This window comes from Mycosarcoma maydis, chromosome 3, assembly GCF_000328475.2.
Source record: "Mycosarcoma maydis chromosome 3, whole genome shotgun sequence".
In the NCBI taxonomy this organism is placed as follows: domain Eukaryota; kingdom Fungi; phylum Basidiomycota; class Ustilaginomycetes; order Ustilaginales; genus Mycosarcoma; species Mycosarcoma maydis.
In genome coordinates, this window is record NC_026480.1 from 844,486 (window position 1) to 860,681 (window position 16,196).

A 16,196-nucleotide genomic window follows, 5' to 3' on the forward strand; every position below is an offset into this window, starting at 1 on the left:
GACTCGTCTGGCGTGAGAGCAGTCACGCGAGTGCTTTGTGGGGCTGAGAAGCGGAGCATTTCATTTGAAAATAAAGATGAAAGGAGGGTAGCCGGAGTTCTAACGGAACACAGCCGGGAATCGCGGCAAGTCACAGCCTGTCAGACGTCAAGGCTTTATCATGGTATCAATGTGCTGCAAGCTTTTCGAAAGTGCACCTGTGGATAAGGGGATTGTCTTGTTGGGCAAGGATGGTAATCACGAATGCTGTCAGACGGAGCTTGTATACGGACTTGGCGTTTCCTCTGAGCCCCTAATTATAAGACCCACTTTGGGAAGCTGTGTTTAGTGCGACAGAGTAACGCGCAGCGCCAGGTGGCTGAATTGGTTGATGCTCGTGAACTGTGACTGTGTGACTGTTGGTGCATCTGTGCGCAGGATCATGCAACAGAGACTGAGGAATGGCTGGCTTGCTGGCTGGCTTACTCAGTTGCTCGCTTTGAGGCGTCGTTGTTGTGCAGCTTTGTGTTCAATCTATGAAGATGAAGTGACAGAGTGAGTAAATTTGGTAAGTTGGTTGATGGATTTTTGTTTTCTTTTTTGGTTTCCGAGCAAGTGGGTTGCGTCTCGACCAGCAACAAGCGTCAAGGTTCGGCGCAAGGGTTACATACAAGATACATACATTCGTGATTGCAGATGCTGATCTGTGGACACACGCCAAGGCAATCACGGAAGCAAAAAAATTAAAGAAGCGCGGCACTCGAATCACATGCACAATCGTCAAACATAGTGTACATGCTTCAGACGCTAACTTGCTTGAATTTCGGCTAGGGCGTACAACTGCAAGGCAAACCGCAGCATGTAAGGCAAGATGAAGCCCATCTGCTCGGTTGTCGTGGAAGAAACGGTATCTAGTCTGTGCGCATGTCCAGAGCAACCAACACACGACGAGCATTCGTGGTTGGTCCGTGTGTTTCGTGCAACATGGTCACAGGTGAGTAAAGCGTCAAGTTAGCCCTGCCATGTCAAGCTTCCCCGCACTCGAAACGCTTGTCAACGTGTGCAAGCAAGGGTCTCGTCCAATATAAAGCTTCTTGTGCGCATCGTCGTCCTTGTCGCTTCAACACTCTCCTAAACTTTTCTTTTCACCCTTGCCCTTGGACCTGAGCCGGAACGACTCCCTCCGCCTCCTCTTGTCCACCACTTCTAGCTTACTGTATTCCACGTTTCCGCCAAATCAAACCCTACAAGCCTGTTCAAGATGACCACTCCTTTCACAGAAACTGGCGTCAAGGCCAACGACTTTACCGAGTTCGACTATGTGATTGTTGGAGGCGGCACAGCGGGTCTCGCCGTTGCCGCTCGACTCTCGGAAGATGCTTCGGTCTCTGTCGGTGTCATCGAAGCGGGTCTCTGGCGTCCCGAAGATCCAAAGATCAACTACCCTGCCTTTATCGGTCAAACCCTCATGAACCCGGACTACGATTGGTGCCTCGAGACTGAGCCGCAGCAGCACTCGAATGGACGCAAGTACATCTGGCCGCGTGGCAAAGTGCTCGGTGGTAGCAGTGCACTCAACTTCCTCGTCTGGCAACGCGGCTACAAGGCCGAGTACGACGATATCGGCAAGCTTGGCAACGAGGGCTGGTCGTGGGACGACTACGCCTCTTTCTCTCGGAAGAGTGCTACGCTCGACAAGCCCTCTACCGAGCTGCAAAAAGCTAATCTCGCCACGTGCGACGACGAGCTGCACGGCAAGGATGGTCCTGTGCAGACATCTTACAGCAAATGGTATACCGAGGCACAGAAACCGTGGTTCGATGCACTCAAGAGCCTCGGCGTTCTCAACGTCTCGGACGGACTTGGTGGTAGCAACAGCGGATTCTGGGTCTCGCCTGCGACGGTCGACTCCAAGAAGAGCGTGCGCTCCTATTCGGCCAACGCCTACTATGCTCCCAACGCCAGCCGCAGCAATCTCAAAGTGATTACCGGTGCACACGCTTCCAAGATTGTCTTTGCCGACCAAAAGTCAGCCAGCGGTGACCTTGTGGCTTCGGCAGTCGAGTTTGTCGTCGACGGTGAGACCTATACGGTCAAGGCTCGTAAGGAGGTGGTTGTTAGCGGAGGCACTGTGAACAGCCCTCACCTGCTCGAGCTATCGGGTATCGGCAAGGCAGAAGTGCTCAAGGCTGCCGGCGTTGAGCAGCGCATCGAGCTCGACGTAGGTGAAAACGTGCAGGACCACATCTACTGCACCAGCTCGTTCAAGCTCAAGCCTGGCTACATCACATGGGACAAGATGCGACAAGACGACTTTGCCAAAGCTGCCATGGAGCAATACCACGCTGAGGGTGAGGATCGCGGAATCATTGCCTCTGCCTTTTCCGGTTTCGCGTTTGTGCCTCTCAAGCAGTACCTTTCGGCTGAAGAGATTGCCAAGATCAAGAGCGACGTTGCGCAGGTTGACTGGTCCAAGTACTCGAAAGGTGTCCAAGAGACGGTCAAGATGCAGCTCGCACGCCTCGACGACGAGCAGTGTCCCTTTACCGAGTTCATCTTTGCACCCGGATTTTTCGCAACCGCTTCTCCTCCTGCCGACGGACAGGAATATTACAGCATTCTCTCGTGTCTTCAGCAGCCCTTCTCGCGCGGCAGCATCCACATTGCCAGCGCTGACGCCAAGCAACCACCCAAGATCAACGCCAACTATTTCAGCGTAGATGCCGATCTCGAAATCCTCGCCAAGGCGGTCAAATATTGCGAGACCATCACGTCCGCTTCGCCACTCAAGCAGATCACCGTAGCCAGGCAGGATCCCAACCCCGAGCAGTATAGCTCGGACGCCGACTTTAGAGAGTTTACCAAGGATCAATCGGTGACAGAGTACCATCCAATCGGAAGCTGCTCCATGATGCCTCGCGACAAGGGCGGCGTGGTGGATGCTAGGTTGAAGGTCTACGGCACGAGCAATGTACGTGTCGCTGATGCTTCGATCATCCCAATCCACGTCTCGTCGCACATTGTGGCTACGGTCTACGCCATTGGCGAGAAGGCGGCGCACATGATCCGTCAAGATGCAGCCAAGACGCAGAAGAGTTGAGACCGAGTATCGCGACGTACTGTAGTGCTTCGTATCAATCTAAAAGTCACCTTGCCTGATTGTACGACGCCGCAATGCGCTCTGTGTTCAAGGCTCAAGGCATCTAACGCGGGATGCTGCGTAGAGTGATGGTGTTTGCAACGACGCGATTCAAGATGGGCAGCGTCCAGGTTTGTGAGGATTTCGTATTCGTGATTGAGAAATCACGAATCGTGAATCACGAATGCTTTACGTTTGTAGCTGAGAGTTTGAGGCGAGAAGCAATCTGAGAATTTGATAGCTACCACTCTCAGACAGGACTTGAAGCGAGGTCTGAAGATGGATTCATCGACGTGGTATGGTGTGTCGAGCTTGCGCGTTCGAGTGACTGCGAGGCGCGAGGGATCTAAAGCTGGCTGTGTTTGGCCGTTCACCAAAGTGACACGGTGGTCTCGAAAAGCAAGAGTCGTGAGTGGTGAGAGCCTTCTCAGTTGGCGACTGCTGAGTTGGCCTTCTATCTCCGTTGAACGGTTGGTCCACGGCGAATGAGTTGGGTCACACCGCGGATCGGCAATTCTTCGCTTGCCGATCTTCTGCAATAGCAAACCAACGTCGTGCAAATCGGCCCAACGACAAGTGGAGGTTTTTGCTTGTTTTCAGCATGTGATGCCATCATTCACAGATTCGATTGGCTTGTTCGGAACACTGCGCTGAGACGCCGAATTGTACAGGAGAGTGTCATAACGCCGCACGATCATTCGCCGTCCAGGTCCGTGCATGCACATTTCGCAGATGCTCGTGTCTTCTTTGATCGGGAACTTGTGTTGCAAGATCATACCCGCCTTCAGCTATATATACAAGCTTCGTAGGACAGATCGAGACACTGAATCATTGTTCCTATACACCATTCACTCCTGCATTGTAAGTTTCGTCTTCCAGTCGATCTCACTTGATCAGCTTGAGCATGTGACGCCCGGCGGTGCTCGCTGAAATACCGTCACACCTTCTGCTGCACCTCGATGGGCAAACAGTCCGCGATTGGTCAACAAGGACAGCTGTGTTGCACCGGCTGCGCGGAGAAGAGCTACAAGCAATATGTGGAGCAGCGTATCCACTTTGTTCTGAACTAAATTGCTGAACGAACGACCCCTCTGCAACCACTTCTGCCAACTCGTCTTGTTGATCAACAACCCCGACAAACTCTGCGTGTTTCGATGCTCTCAATTCATCGCTCACACGCAGCTTCACAACTCCCAGAAAATCTGCAATCATGGCTACGCACAACAGCAACCAGGCTTGCTGCAGTATCCCTCCTGCCAGGTCGGACTAGTGAGTAAAACCTGCACACTTATCGTCCGTCATCGAGAGCAGTCTGATACTAACAGTCTGAATCATCTTGCTTGCCGTTGTCCAGCTCTCCCAAGGGATCGACTGAAAAGATCGGCGGTCTGGATGCCTACGCGATTGGGCCTAAGGATGCTAAGAACGCGATTGTGGTAGTGTACGATATCTTTGGCTTCCACAATGCCACCAAACAGGGTGCTGACCTGCTTGCCGAGTCGACCAAGTCGCGCGTTGTTATGCCCGACTTTTTCCGCGGCAAGCCTTTCCCGCAGGACAACTTCCCGCCCAACACGGACGAGAAGAAGGCTGCCTTGCAGTCGTTCTTCGGAGCCGCCGGTGACTTCAAGGCGCGCAAGCCGGAGCTCGATGCCATTGCCGACGAGCTCAAGAAGGACGGAGCGGCCAAGATCGGTCTTGTCGGTTTCTGCTGGGGAGGAAAGCTGAGTGTGCTCGCCGGTGGTGAGGGTACCAAATTCACCGCAGTTGCCCAGGTTCACCCCGCCATGGTCGACGCTGCCGATGCCGAGAAGTTGACCGTTCCCATTGCAAATTTCCCGTCCAAGGACGAGCCCCAGAAGGACGTGGATGCTTTCGAGGCCGCAGTGCAAAAGAAGCCGTTCGCCAAGGACAGCGTCTACAAGCACTACACAGAGAGCCACCACGGTTGGGCTGCTGCCAGGGCCGATCTCACCGACGAGGCTAACTTGAGCAACTTCCAGGACGTCTATCAGCGACTGGCGAACTTCTTCAACAAGACCCTTGCTTAAACAAGACTAGCAAGCATCACCGATCGCACACGACTCTCACAAGCCATGATCTAATCTAGTTCCATTCAAGTCAGATGCTTTGTGTCGTGAGTGAGGATCGGGCACAGTTTGTGTGATATGACGGACATGGTTCACAACCTTTCTCTTGGCAAAGAGCCAGTTGCTGCAATATGATAGGCAGTTGTTTAGCTTCCCGCACGGTACTGTGATGAAAATGGGGTTTGGCGACTTGTTCATTCACGATTAGCTCTGAAGTTCACGGTTCACGGTCTGAACCTGGACGTTTTACTGTAGTAGTCGAGGTCCGAGTGGCACTTGACCCCACATCGCTTCAATCGTGAATGCTTTTGGGATGATATGTGGTTCACACAGCTCGGCAAGCAAAATCAATGTGGCTTTGCGAGCGGATGATCGTGGGACTATGTAATTTAAGGTGGGCAGCAAGCAAGTAAGCTACCGTGCTGGTTTCTGCGGCAGTTACCACAGTGTCCAACCAACGGTGCATTCACTTATGAACACAAGACTTACGTTATTGCAACAATATGCACCTGCACCGAGACCGACCCACCCGCTGTCCTTTGCACGGCCCTGTCATGTCTCTTGTGTCAAAGTGGCAGGGACAGACTCCAGGCAAGGTATATTGCTTCAGACTTTATTTTCGTTCGTGTTATCGAGATGTTTGCACATGCTTTCGGACGACCATCTTCAAGCCAACGCAGAGAGGCCTGAGCGAGAGTCATTGTTCCATGCCGTTGCAAGATGCAAACAAGCCTTCTCGCAAGCAGATTCTCGCTGCTGAGCGAGAAGCTCACGGTGCATATGACCCTGATCGTCTAGCAAATTTGTTACCTCGCATCTTGCGAATTGAAAAACCTTCTTCAAAGCACGCTTCGCAGAACTATGCGTTCCGCTTCACATCTCGTTCGCATCTGCGCAGGCGAGACAACGTTCTGACCGGCAGAGAGAATGTGCGAGACGGCGAAGCAAACGCAGCCTCGACAGCTACCACGTCTGAAACGCGTGTGAACGGGATGCCGCTCGCTCCGACATGGGCCGACTCTGGGTCGCCCCGCTCGCCACCATCCCCCACTGACGATGATCCGGTCCCCGCAACGGTTCCACAGATCAACTACGGCGATGCAAGACCGAGCCGGCAGCCGCCCTCATCACCGCTTGACGCCACGATGCCTAACGACACCTCTACGATGCAGCCGAATCGCACTCTGACAGCAGCAGACACCTCATCCGGTAGCAACGGCGAATCAACCGAGGACGGGGTTTCGCATAGCACCACCGGTTTGCTCGCCGGAGGCATGGTGGCGGCGGTCTTGTTTCTGGTTGCACTTGGCATATGGATCAGCTGGTATCGACATCGCTCGGATCGTTCTGCGTGGAAGAAGCGAACCAAGTCGCACAGGTTGGGCTCGATCGATGGGCTGAGGGGCGTATCGACCGACGCCCAAAGCGCCACTACAGCCGAAACGCTTGAAAACAAGGCAGGCTCGAGTGACTTTCTTGTCAAGCATTCGGTGCCACCAGGTAAAGCGGGACCGTTCGATAGAGCTGTGGCCAACATTCTTTCGCACACATCTCGGGCGCAATCGCAACCATTGCGTGTCGACAGTATCCCTGGTGGAGGTGATTCATCGACAGCTAGCTATCTCGATGTTCCAGGAGCGTCATTGTCGCACTCGCGATCGCTCGATTCGATCGAGGAAGTAGCCGAACCTGCTACGGGCGTCTCTTCGCATTTTGACATGGCCAAACGAGACAGCGCGCTGTCGTTCGTTGAAATGACGCCTCTACGAACGACGTGGACGGATCGATTACATCGTCCTACTACCTCGCCTGGTGATTCTACACGCGCATTTGGTAGCTCTCCTACTTCGGTCTCGTTCAGTACGCCGGATAGCAGGTTGAACAAGAAAAGCTCGCCTCGACGCCCACAAAGCGCCAAAAACGGCGGTGAGATTGAAATGACGCGACAAGGATCGAATTTGGTGATTCGTCAAAGACCTAGTACAGGTACGTTGCGCCGGCCTTTATCGAGCGCCGGTAGCAGTTTCAGAAGTGCTCTGAGGAAGACTCGCGGCGGAGAGGAAGACGACGGTGCGATCTGCATCGAGACGGATGGTATTGTAGATCGTGATGATGCCAACAAGGGATTATACGAGCTGACGATTGCCAACAGCGTCCATAACACCAAGCTGGGATCGCACTTCAGCAGTAGCACTCTGCAAACCGCTCAAATGCGTACATCGTACGCTACCATGGCTGACTCTCCGTCGGGAAGTTTCAGCTTTGAGATCAAAGACGCGGTCCGACTGGGTGCGCCGTTGACGCTTGAACCTCGTCCGACGGGTCCGTGTAGCGCGGATCCAAAGGCAGCTGTCAGAGTGGCAGAGGTGAAAGAGGAGCGACAGCCGCCGGCGACGATGTCAAGCAAGGACACTTTTGTCAACGATCTGGATTGGAATCTTCAAGATTGCTGTTGGACCACCGATTCCAACATAATTTCGGTGCGCTCAGCAATCACGAATGCCAGTGCCAGAGACCAAGCACAACCAGTAAATCACGAATCGTGAATTGCTGAGGAGGCATTCACGATTGTCAGCGTTTCTCTCCGACACGCAAGCCTCGGAGTATGTGGCTTGTTTAAAAAACCTGTCCAGCATGTTGTTGCTAAGCATGCGAAGCAGAACACAACCAAGTGAATCCCAAGTGTTTCGTGTAGTAGACAAATGTGAATGACGGAATATGTGTGAATTGCTGTTTGTGAGACGTAGCTTATTGCGAAAGTCGATAGGCGAAAGCAACCGCGGCAGCTTATCGTATGCGAGCGAGGCAAGGGCTAGACGTGTTGCAAGCAGGGTAACATGGTGGTACCCGACGGTGGTAACCATGTGTGGAATGCACTGCAAACAGCAGCCGCCATGTGATAGAACCGGTTCGAAATTCAAGGCTCGAGAGCAGCCAAAATTGCCGATTGCTATTGAAAGTGAGGCGCAGCTTGACGACGTTTCACACGAGAATTTCCATGACAACAGCATCCGCACTTGTCTTGGATTTTGTTCTTGCTTTTGGGAGGTTTCCGCTCCGGATTGCGGACCCGGCGAATTGAGACTGTGCGATTGGCGCTTTTGAACCTAGTCAGAGTCGATTGTGAATCACAAATACAATCTAGAATACAATTTGAGGGTGCAACAACTTCGTACCCCGCAAACCTTGGTAATTGGCATTTATCTTGGGAGGTAGTACAGGTGAGCCCTTTGCCAGAAGTGGTGGCAACAGCTATTGCAAAGCAGGAGTATGCCAAGAGTGTAGAAGCGAACACGCTTCTCGTGCAACTGAGCTCTTACAGCGTTGAATGGCCAACTTTGGATTGGCACAGAAACAGATACAGATTGGTGGTGGTAACCAGCCGACCCCGCATTAGCCAAGCTGTGAGCCTCTGTGTTGGTTGTTGCAGCTTTGCGGCGTGATCTGAATGCTTTAGTCCCGAATTGCTCCCAAAGAATCTGTTTTTCTCCGCATCCACGCACACGACGCCACACCAATGTATTCACGAATGGTTTGTCCGCTTTGAATTTTAATTTTGATATATATTGATAATAAAAAATAGATAGATTCCAACAGCCGAGAAAATCATTTGTTTGCTTGCTCAGCGCGAGTTCTCGGTGACATAGTGCCCGCCTAATCAGAGCCGCACTAACGCTATGGCTCTCTCACATGCACTTTCAATCGTGAATCATCGCGGATAGCCTCAAGCACGTCTCAACCGCGCACCGTCCTGCTCGTTGGATTTCACGCAGCAATCCCCTTTGATCCACTCTTGGCCTCTTCGAATCGTCAACCAAATCGTTTTCGTCATATTGCAATATAGTCGAGTTACCTTTGGTTTGTTCCTTCTACTCTCATCACATCATCCCCCTCATATCCGCCCCGTCCCGTCGCGTCCTCACTTATCGTTTCTACCATCGCCACAATGGGCTCCATCAACTACGACGATTCGAGCGTGCTCGACATGCTCATCGTTGGTGCCGGTATCTCGGGCATCAACGCCGCCTACCGTCTTCAGGACGAGCTTCCCGACAAGAAGTACTTGATTCTTGAGACCCGAGAGAAGATCGGTGGAACCTGGGATCTTTTCAAGTATCCCGGTATCCGATCCGACTCGGATCTCCACACGTTTGGCTATGCCTTCAAGGAGTGGACCGGTGCTGACATTGCCGAGGGCAGAGAGATCCTCGCCTATCTCAACAAGGTTGCCGACGACAACGGCATTTCTCAGAACATCCGTTTCAAGACCAAGGTGACCAACGCCGACTGGTCCAGCGAGGAGCGATGCTGGTTCGTCACTGCTACCCAGGACGGCGAGCAAAAGCAGTACCGCACCCGTTTCCTCTACACTTGCACCGGGTACTACGACTATGATTCAGCTCTCAAGGCCGATATCCCTGGCATCCAAAACTTCAAGGGCAAGATTGTACACCCGCAATTTTGGGATCTCAAGGAGGATGACTATCGTGGCAAGCGCGTCGCCGTCATCGGCTCGGGTGCCACTGCTATCACTCTGATCCCCTCAATGGCCGACGTGACCAAGGATATTACGCTCGTTCAGCGCTCTCCTACCTACATTCTCTCGCTCGAAAAGTATGATCCGATTGCCAAGGTGCTCCGTGCCGTTTTGCCACAAAAGGTGGCTGCGTTTGTCATCCGTCAAAAGAACATTGCTCGTATCTACGCCTCATACCACATCTTCCGCACCTTCCCTGGCGTTGCCAAGAAAATCCTCGGCAAGTTGACCAAAATGCAGCTACCCAGCGATATCCCGCTTGACCCTCACTTTAAGCCGAGCTACAACCCGTGGGACCAGCGTCTCTGCATCTGCCCCGACGGTGACTTTTATAAGACGCTTCGCGAGGGCAAGGCGCACATCGCCACTGGTCACATTGACCAAGTGACCAACAACGAGATCATCCTCAAGAACGGCGAGCGCATTCCATGCGACATTATCGTCACTGCCACCGGCCTCAAGCTGCACGTTGGTGGAAAGATCACGAGCACGGTCGACAAGAAGCCCATTCTTTCCAACGAGCGCTTTGTCTGGAAGGGATGCATGATTGAGGATCTGCCCAACTACGCGATTTCGATCGGCTACACCAACGCCTCGTGGACTCTGGGCTCTGACTGCACCGCTCAGTACGTGGTGCGCCTGCTCAAGCACATGGACAAGTACCACAAGTCGATGGCGGTGCCCAAGCCCAATAACCGCGATCAGCTCACCGAAGGTCCTCTGCTCAATCTGAATTCGACCTACGTCAAGAAGGCCGAGAAAGATTTGCCCAAGGCTGCCACCACCGGTCCCTGGAGGATGCGTACCAACTACTGGTACGACCTGGTACAAGCCAAGTATGGTGCTTATGACGAACTTGTCTTCCAGTAGAGGCACCCCGCATAGAAGGAAATTCCATCCGCACTTTCATGCTCTTTCTTTGTCTTCATACCCTCATCTCTGGTTTCTTTTGATGGCCTTGTTGTTTTTGCTGTAATATTTGCATACATTGCTCAGCTTGTGCTTTTTGTTTCTCGTGTATGTGTCTCGGCCGTCTCTGATCAGGCTGGTGCGCTTGTGTCGACGGGGAGCATGTCGATTTACGTGCAGGGCTCGGTACATGGGAGATTTGTTATTTTCTTTGCCAAACCAATTTGCCTGCGACCCAGGTCTGCTTGACCTCGGCGGTGAACTTGTCGAGGACGACGAGATCAGCATCGCAACCGGGTTTCAAGAAGCCCTTTGTGGCATGTAAGCCGAGCATTAAGGCCGGGGTGGCGGTTGCGCAGTAGGCGGCTGTGTGGATCGGGATGTTGGCGTACCTGGCGAGGTTGATGACACAGTGGCTGAGCGGTACGACTGAGCCAGCGAGTGTATCGGTGTTTTGAAGCGTGACTTTGTTGCCGAGTTTCACAATGTTTTGCGCATCACGCCAGGGGTAGATGCCGTCGGGCTTGGAAGGATCCATCCAGGGCATGGCGTCAGAGACGAGCACGCAGCCCGAGGGGTGTGAGGAGTACGCCATGCGTACCGAACACGGGTGTGAGTGATATCCGTCGGCGATCAGCCCGTAGAAAGGTCGTGGTTTGCGTGGCGTTGCGATCGTGCAGTTGGTGGACGAATTGGGTTTCGTGCGCAGCTTGGTGCGCAGAGGTGCTTCCAGATCGGTTTCGCTGTCTCCCAGAAGGCCGATCACGCCAGGATCACGGTGGTTGAACGACCCCATTGCGTTGAACAAGTGCGTGATGAATCGTGCTCCTGCTTCTTTGGCCGCGAGCGCCGTGTCGATGCCACTAGCCGTGTGGCCGATAGAGACAGTCACCCCGCGAGAAACAAGGGACGGGATCGCACCAAGGATTCCCTCCACTTCTGGTGCCAACGTGAGCAGCTTCACTGCCGGAGATGCCATGTCCAGCCCTAGTGGCCCACTTGCGTACACTTGTTCCAGCGATTCGATTCCGTCTGGCGCTGCACGGATGAGCGATGAGCTATGTGCGCCCTTCTTGTGTGGAGACAGAAATGGTCCTTCACAGTGGAACCCGAGCGAGTTGGCCTGGTTGGCTCGACTTCTAGGTGCCAATAATGGCAAGATCTGCACCACGTCGAGACGCCAACGGTCTGTCAGTTTTCAGCGCACTGAAAGCGTTTGCCTGGAATCAACACTCACCTTGCGATATACGTCTGCATGCTGCGTGATGATCGTCGGAACGAAACTCGTGACACCTGTCTCCAATATTCTTGCGCTGAACTCGTCCAACTTGCGCAAATAGCCTTGTTCATCGCCATCTTGGAACTCGCTGAAATCCACACCGTACCCTCCGTTGATCTGAACATCGATGAATCCAGGTACCAGGTAGTCGCCATCCAAATCAATCGTTTCACTGAACGCGATCGATGAGTCGAAGAACGCTGATTGACCATCTACGATACGCCCGGTCTCTGGCGAGACGTGGAGCGAGTAGGTGGTTATATCGCGCGGCAGTGTGCCGTCGGGTAGGAGCGCCTGGCAGTTGGTAAATCGGAACAAGCTCGTTGGGCTTGAGGCAGCAGGTGCTGCTGTTGAGCCTGGCATCGTCTAAGCTTGTATGTGTCGAGGGTATCACGACGATCGTGACGGTGCTTCTAGATTCCAAGCGTCGAGGTCATCACGCAAGAACCGCGTCGAGTTTTATTTCTAGCAACACAAGGTATCACACCAATCGTACCAAGTCGAGCCTTTCGCCTATGCAAAACGCAGGATGTGCCTGCTCTAACCAAACGGTTTGTGGAGGAACCACGTTCGGTCGAAGCTGCTTGGCAAGCCATACTCACGCACTCGGCTTTCGAGACCCACACTGTGTGTTCCGCTACCAGCATCATTCATGTCCAAGTGAATCGCCGGCTGAGCGCCGTTTGAGCTGTGCGCAAACAGTTCCTGAGTCGTGAGTCCTGAGTCCTGAGTGAGTCGTCAGTCGGTGAATTTCGCCGAGAACTCGTCGCTCGGCTTCGTTCGGACCGATCGCCGACTCACGCTTGGTAGAGGCTCGAATTTTAGTCTTTGTCCTGCGTCGCGGAATTGGACAGCATTCGTGATTTCACACTTCACGATTGTCACATCTGAACTTGCACTTGCCGAGTCCAAGGCGAAACGTCGGCCACTACCTTGTCACTACGAGGAACACGACGGCGAGTTCGAGATAAACCAAGCCGCTGCAAGATCTTGAAACGTCGGGATGAGCCTGATTTGCGCTGAGTTGAAGCAAGTCGACAGAGGAGCAAGCGGTCATTTTCGACCGACTGCGCCTCGCCACGAAAAAACGAGCGTCGACTCAATGAGCTATGCAGTCAGGCTGTCAAAGCTGTAGACAGCGACAGGCCGAGTTTAGATGCAGGAATTGGGGCGCAACTTGTATTCGTACTAGCCATCGACAGATCAAGTGTGGTGAGCACGTTGCGAGCGGGAGTGATAAGCTCGATCCGGGAACCGAAATTTGTTTGCGCCTACTGCTGACTGGAAAGGCGGCGCTTGCGAGCTTCGGCACCAGGCTGACCGTGTAGCTTTACCAGAGAATCTTGTATTGAGCGCAATCTTTCGGCTGACTATCATGCTTTCTAGCCCTCTGCAACATTCCTGGTCACCAACACCACCGTGATCCCTGCTCGAGATATCTGAATCTAAGCTCGAGACGCAGACCGAGTTCCATAGCACAAGAGACGATGATGGCCTCAGCAACAACATGCGCACGCGTTGAGCCTGTGACGCACAACGCGCCCTCGCACTCGACGTCACAGCTGCTACTACGCGGCACACGCGATGGTGATCTAGCCGCTACACTGCTGTCCTCGCAATCGCAGTCGTCGTCCTCTCTATCAACCGCGTCATCCCCTAAATCAAAGTGTGACAGAACACCTCTGTTCACATGGTCGGACTTGGTCCGAATCGTATCTACGGGCAACCTTGAACGTCTATCGCGACATCCTGACGACCTGCGCGAGTACTTCGCCTGGATGGACAGCGTGAAATCCAGCTATGGCAGCGTCACAGCGTTTCTGCTCCGTGAACGCTTCACGGCGACCGAGCTGTTGAAAAAAGCGGCTTGCGCATCTCGCGTCGAGCAGTGCAAGGAGCCATGTTTTCGCAGCTACTTGCGGCCAGGAGTGGACTGTCAGATCTTGGTCAACGATTGGCCGTACTCGGTGCCTCGACATGTCACGCACCATGTAGTGTGGAGCCATGTTCCGATCCTACATCGAAAACTGGTGATCGAACAGCAGTGCAACCAGGACGTTGCAGCTCTGGCATGGAGTGTTATCTCGAAGCGAGGACTTTGTGGTACCATAACCGGCTCGCTACTCACCGTGCCTACGGTCAAGGATCACGCTTCTCACTTGCCCGACCTCGTCACCATCTCGTCCGACCTCCAAGATGCGCTTCAGCAAACCCTCCACCGGGCATCCCACCATCTGGTGCAGTTCATCCACCTTCATTGGGACACCCGCCGCTGCGACATCGCATTCTTCGCCAATCCACCAAGCCTCCAATCCGTCCCCTCGCTCGCTCACTTTCATGTTCTCGTAAAGTCGGTCTAAATGCTCGACGCAATTCGCAATCACAATTCTTGCTTACAACCCTGCATGTCCCTTCCATTCGATGTATCATACGTTGCTCCGTCTTTGCAATTCCAAACGTTTGCCCACTCATCCACCTCCTGAACCACATACCAGACTGTCCCGCGCATCGCCCTTTCTCTCACATGCTTCCACATCAGAAAGTCCATATTCACGATTCTGATTCGTGATTGTTCGTGGATCAATTCACGATTGTTTATAATGTTACATTGTCATGTCTGCTTATTCTCACTGTGTAATTGTCTGAGAGCCCAAAAATTGTAATGCCAGATACGCGGCCGCTTCGTGTGCTGGACTCTTGACAACGTGAATGTTCTTGAACCCATTTCTACCCTGTTCTTTCCAAATTTTGACGAGGAGATCCAAGAACTTGCTGTTAGACCATAGTCCGCCGCCCAACACCAAGGTGCTCGTTTCGGGACGAATCCTGTCTTTGGGACAACAAAGTTTTGAAATCGACTCGATGCATTCTCCTATCGCCTGATGCAGCAGCTGGATGGCCAAGTGCTTCCCCGATCGACCAGCGTCTTCAAACGCGTACTCGAACACGACACGCGTTGTATCTGCCAGCCATCGCTTGCGTGCATCCTCAGCATGGAAGAAATTGCCGCCCGTAGCGCAGACGCGATCTCTATACGCGGCCGAGATGAGCTCGATGGGTGAGTCGACGTCCAAGGCGCACAGTACGGCTCGTTCAAAGTCAGTGAGTGGCGATGGTGCGAATTGTCTCTCTTCCTCGCGCGTGAGCATGAGCTGGATGGTGGAAAGGCCTATTGACCATCCACTACCGCGATCGCCTAGAAGGTAGCCCCAACCACCGGTCTTGCTTACGGTGGTCAAGCCAGGAAGATCTTCGTTCTCGCTCGTGTCAGCTGTTGGTGCAGCTGCTGTTGCCGACGCTGCATCTAACGACAAAGTGGGGGATGAAGCGGTGGTGCGCTGGAACGCAAAACCGGCGCTACCCGTACCGGCAATCAAACAGACACACGACTGCGTGCTTGCATCTCGCAACATGGGTGCCGAAAGGAGCACGGCATCGTTGGTGATCCAGATGGGCGTCGAGTCGTCGATAAGATGATACTCGTGTAGCAGCTGTGATAGTTGCTGCCTGTAGTTGCCGATGACCGCCGACGAGGACAGACCGGCTGATCCGATCCAGATGGCTCTTACTCTTGGGCGAAGAATGTTGGACGTGTTTGTTGCTGCCGGTGAGGTACGCGAAAGTAAATCTTGATCACCATCTGCTGAGGAAGCGTCGTTATCCGACACGGAGAGAGGCGGTGTGGTGATGCCTTCGGCTTCTCCTGCCTCGATGAGGTCAAAAAAAGTGCCGAAACCAGCCGATATGAGAGCATCGCGGACCGCACCCAGAATGACCTGACTTGCAGCTTCGAGCCCTAATGTGGCGCAGTTGCCGCAACCAGCTTGGCCAACAAACGTGTCCTGGGCTTCCACACACGCTGCAACTGCAAGCGTCTTTGTTCCACCTGCATCGACGCAAAGAACAACGTCGCCAGAGCGCGCTTGAGCTGCTACCTCTGCTGCTGCTGCTGCTGCTGCTGCTGATGATGATGATGATGATGAGCCTGCCTCCATGGTAGACTAGGATGAAATGTAAACAAACAATGAAAGGCGAAACAATCGATGTGATTGTGGTGGAGCGATATAGTATGGTGAAGAGCGTGTTGATAGCTGGCCGAGACGAGGAATGGCCTTTAAGGCGAGTATGGTGCAAACGTTAGTATGGACCTTGACTGGCTGCACGAATGTAAGCTGAGCTGGGAGAAAATCGTGACCAGGTCATGAAAGTAGGACAAAAGGGGAATGGAGCACCAAATCAGGCCGATTGATATGTCGCGCCAAT

At 53.3% G+C, this 16,196-nt stretch overlaps 7 protein-coding genes across 7 annotated transcripts; 5 read left to right on the forward strand and 2 right to left on the reverse strand.

Annotated features, from left to right (window-relative positions):
* Window positions 1-1,240: 1,240 nt before the first annotated feature.
* On the forward strand, window positions 1,241-3,079 carry UMAG_01711 (uncharacterized protein; the record flags this gene model as incomplete). Its single annotated transcript, XM_011389383.1, has 1 exon — window positions 1,241-3,079. One exon carries the CDS (start codon window positions 1,241-1,243, stop codon window positions 3,077-3,079), a length of 1,839 nt encoding a protein of 612 aa, XP_011387685.1.
* Window positions 3,080-4,328: 1,249 nt separating this feature from the next.
* Window positions 4,329-5,169, forward strand: UMAG_01712 (uncharacterized protein; the record flags this gene model as incomplete). The annotated part of the gene is made up of 2 exons (XM_011389384.1): window positions 4,329-4,387; window positions 4,473-5,169. 2 exons carry the CDS (start codon window positions 4,329-4,331, stop codon window positions 5,167-5,169), a joined length of 756 nt encoding a protein of 251 aa, XP_011387686.1.
* A 746-nt stretch (window positions 5,170-5,915) lies between these two features.
* On the forward strand, window positions 5,916-7,754 carry UMAG_01713 (uncharacterized protein; the record flags this gene model as incomplete). Its single annotated transcript, XM_011389385.1, has 1 exon — window positions 5,916-7,754. One exon carries the CDS (start codon window positions 5,916-5,918, stop codon window positions 7,752-7,754), a length of 1,839 nt encoding a protein of 612 aa, XP_011387687.1.
* A 1,400-nt stretch (window positions 7,755-9,154) lies between these two features.
* On the forward strand, window positions 9,155-10,615 carry UMAG_01714 (putative monooxygenase; the record flags this gene model as incomplete). Its single annotated transcript, XM_011389386.1, has 1 exon — window positions 9,155-10,615. One exon carries the CDS (start codon window positions 9,155-9,157, stop codon window positions 10,613-10,615), a length of 1,461 nt encoding a protein of 486 aa, XP_011387688.1.
* A 241-nt stretch (window positions 10,616-10,856) lies between these two features.
* On the reverse strand, window positions 10,857-12,296 carry UMAG_11364 (uncharacterized protein; the record flags this gene model as incomplete). The annotated part of the gene is made up of 2 exons (XM_011389723.1): window positions 10,857-11,816; window positions 11,892-12,296. The coding sequence occupies 2 exons, from the start codon at window positions 12,294-12,296 to the stop codon at window positions 10,857-10,859; spliced, it is 1,365 nt and encodes a 454-aa protein (XP_011388025.1).
* A 1,127-nt stretch (window positions 12,297-13,423) lies between these two features.
* UMAG_01716 (uncharacterized protein) lies at window positions 13,424-14,293 on the forward strand (the record flags this gene model as incomplete). Its single annotated transcript, XM_011389387.1, has 1 exon — window positions 13,424-14,293. The coding sequence occupies one exon, from the start codon at window positions 13,424-13,426 to the stop codon at window positions 14,291-14,293; it is 870 nt and encodes a 289-aa protein (XP_011387689.1).
* A 267-nt stretch (window positions 14,294-14,560) lies between these two features.
* Window positions 14,561-15,928, reverse strand: UMAG_01717 (uncharacterized protein; the record flags this gene model as incomplete). The annotated part of the gene is made up of 1 exon (XM_011389388.1): window positions 14,561-15,928. The coding sequence occupies one exon, from the start codon at window positions 15,926-15,928 to the stop codon at window positions 14,561-14,563; it is 1,368 nt and encodes a 455-aa protein (XP_011387690.1).
* Between the last annotated feature and the right edge of the window lie 268 nt (window positions 15,929-16,196).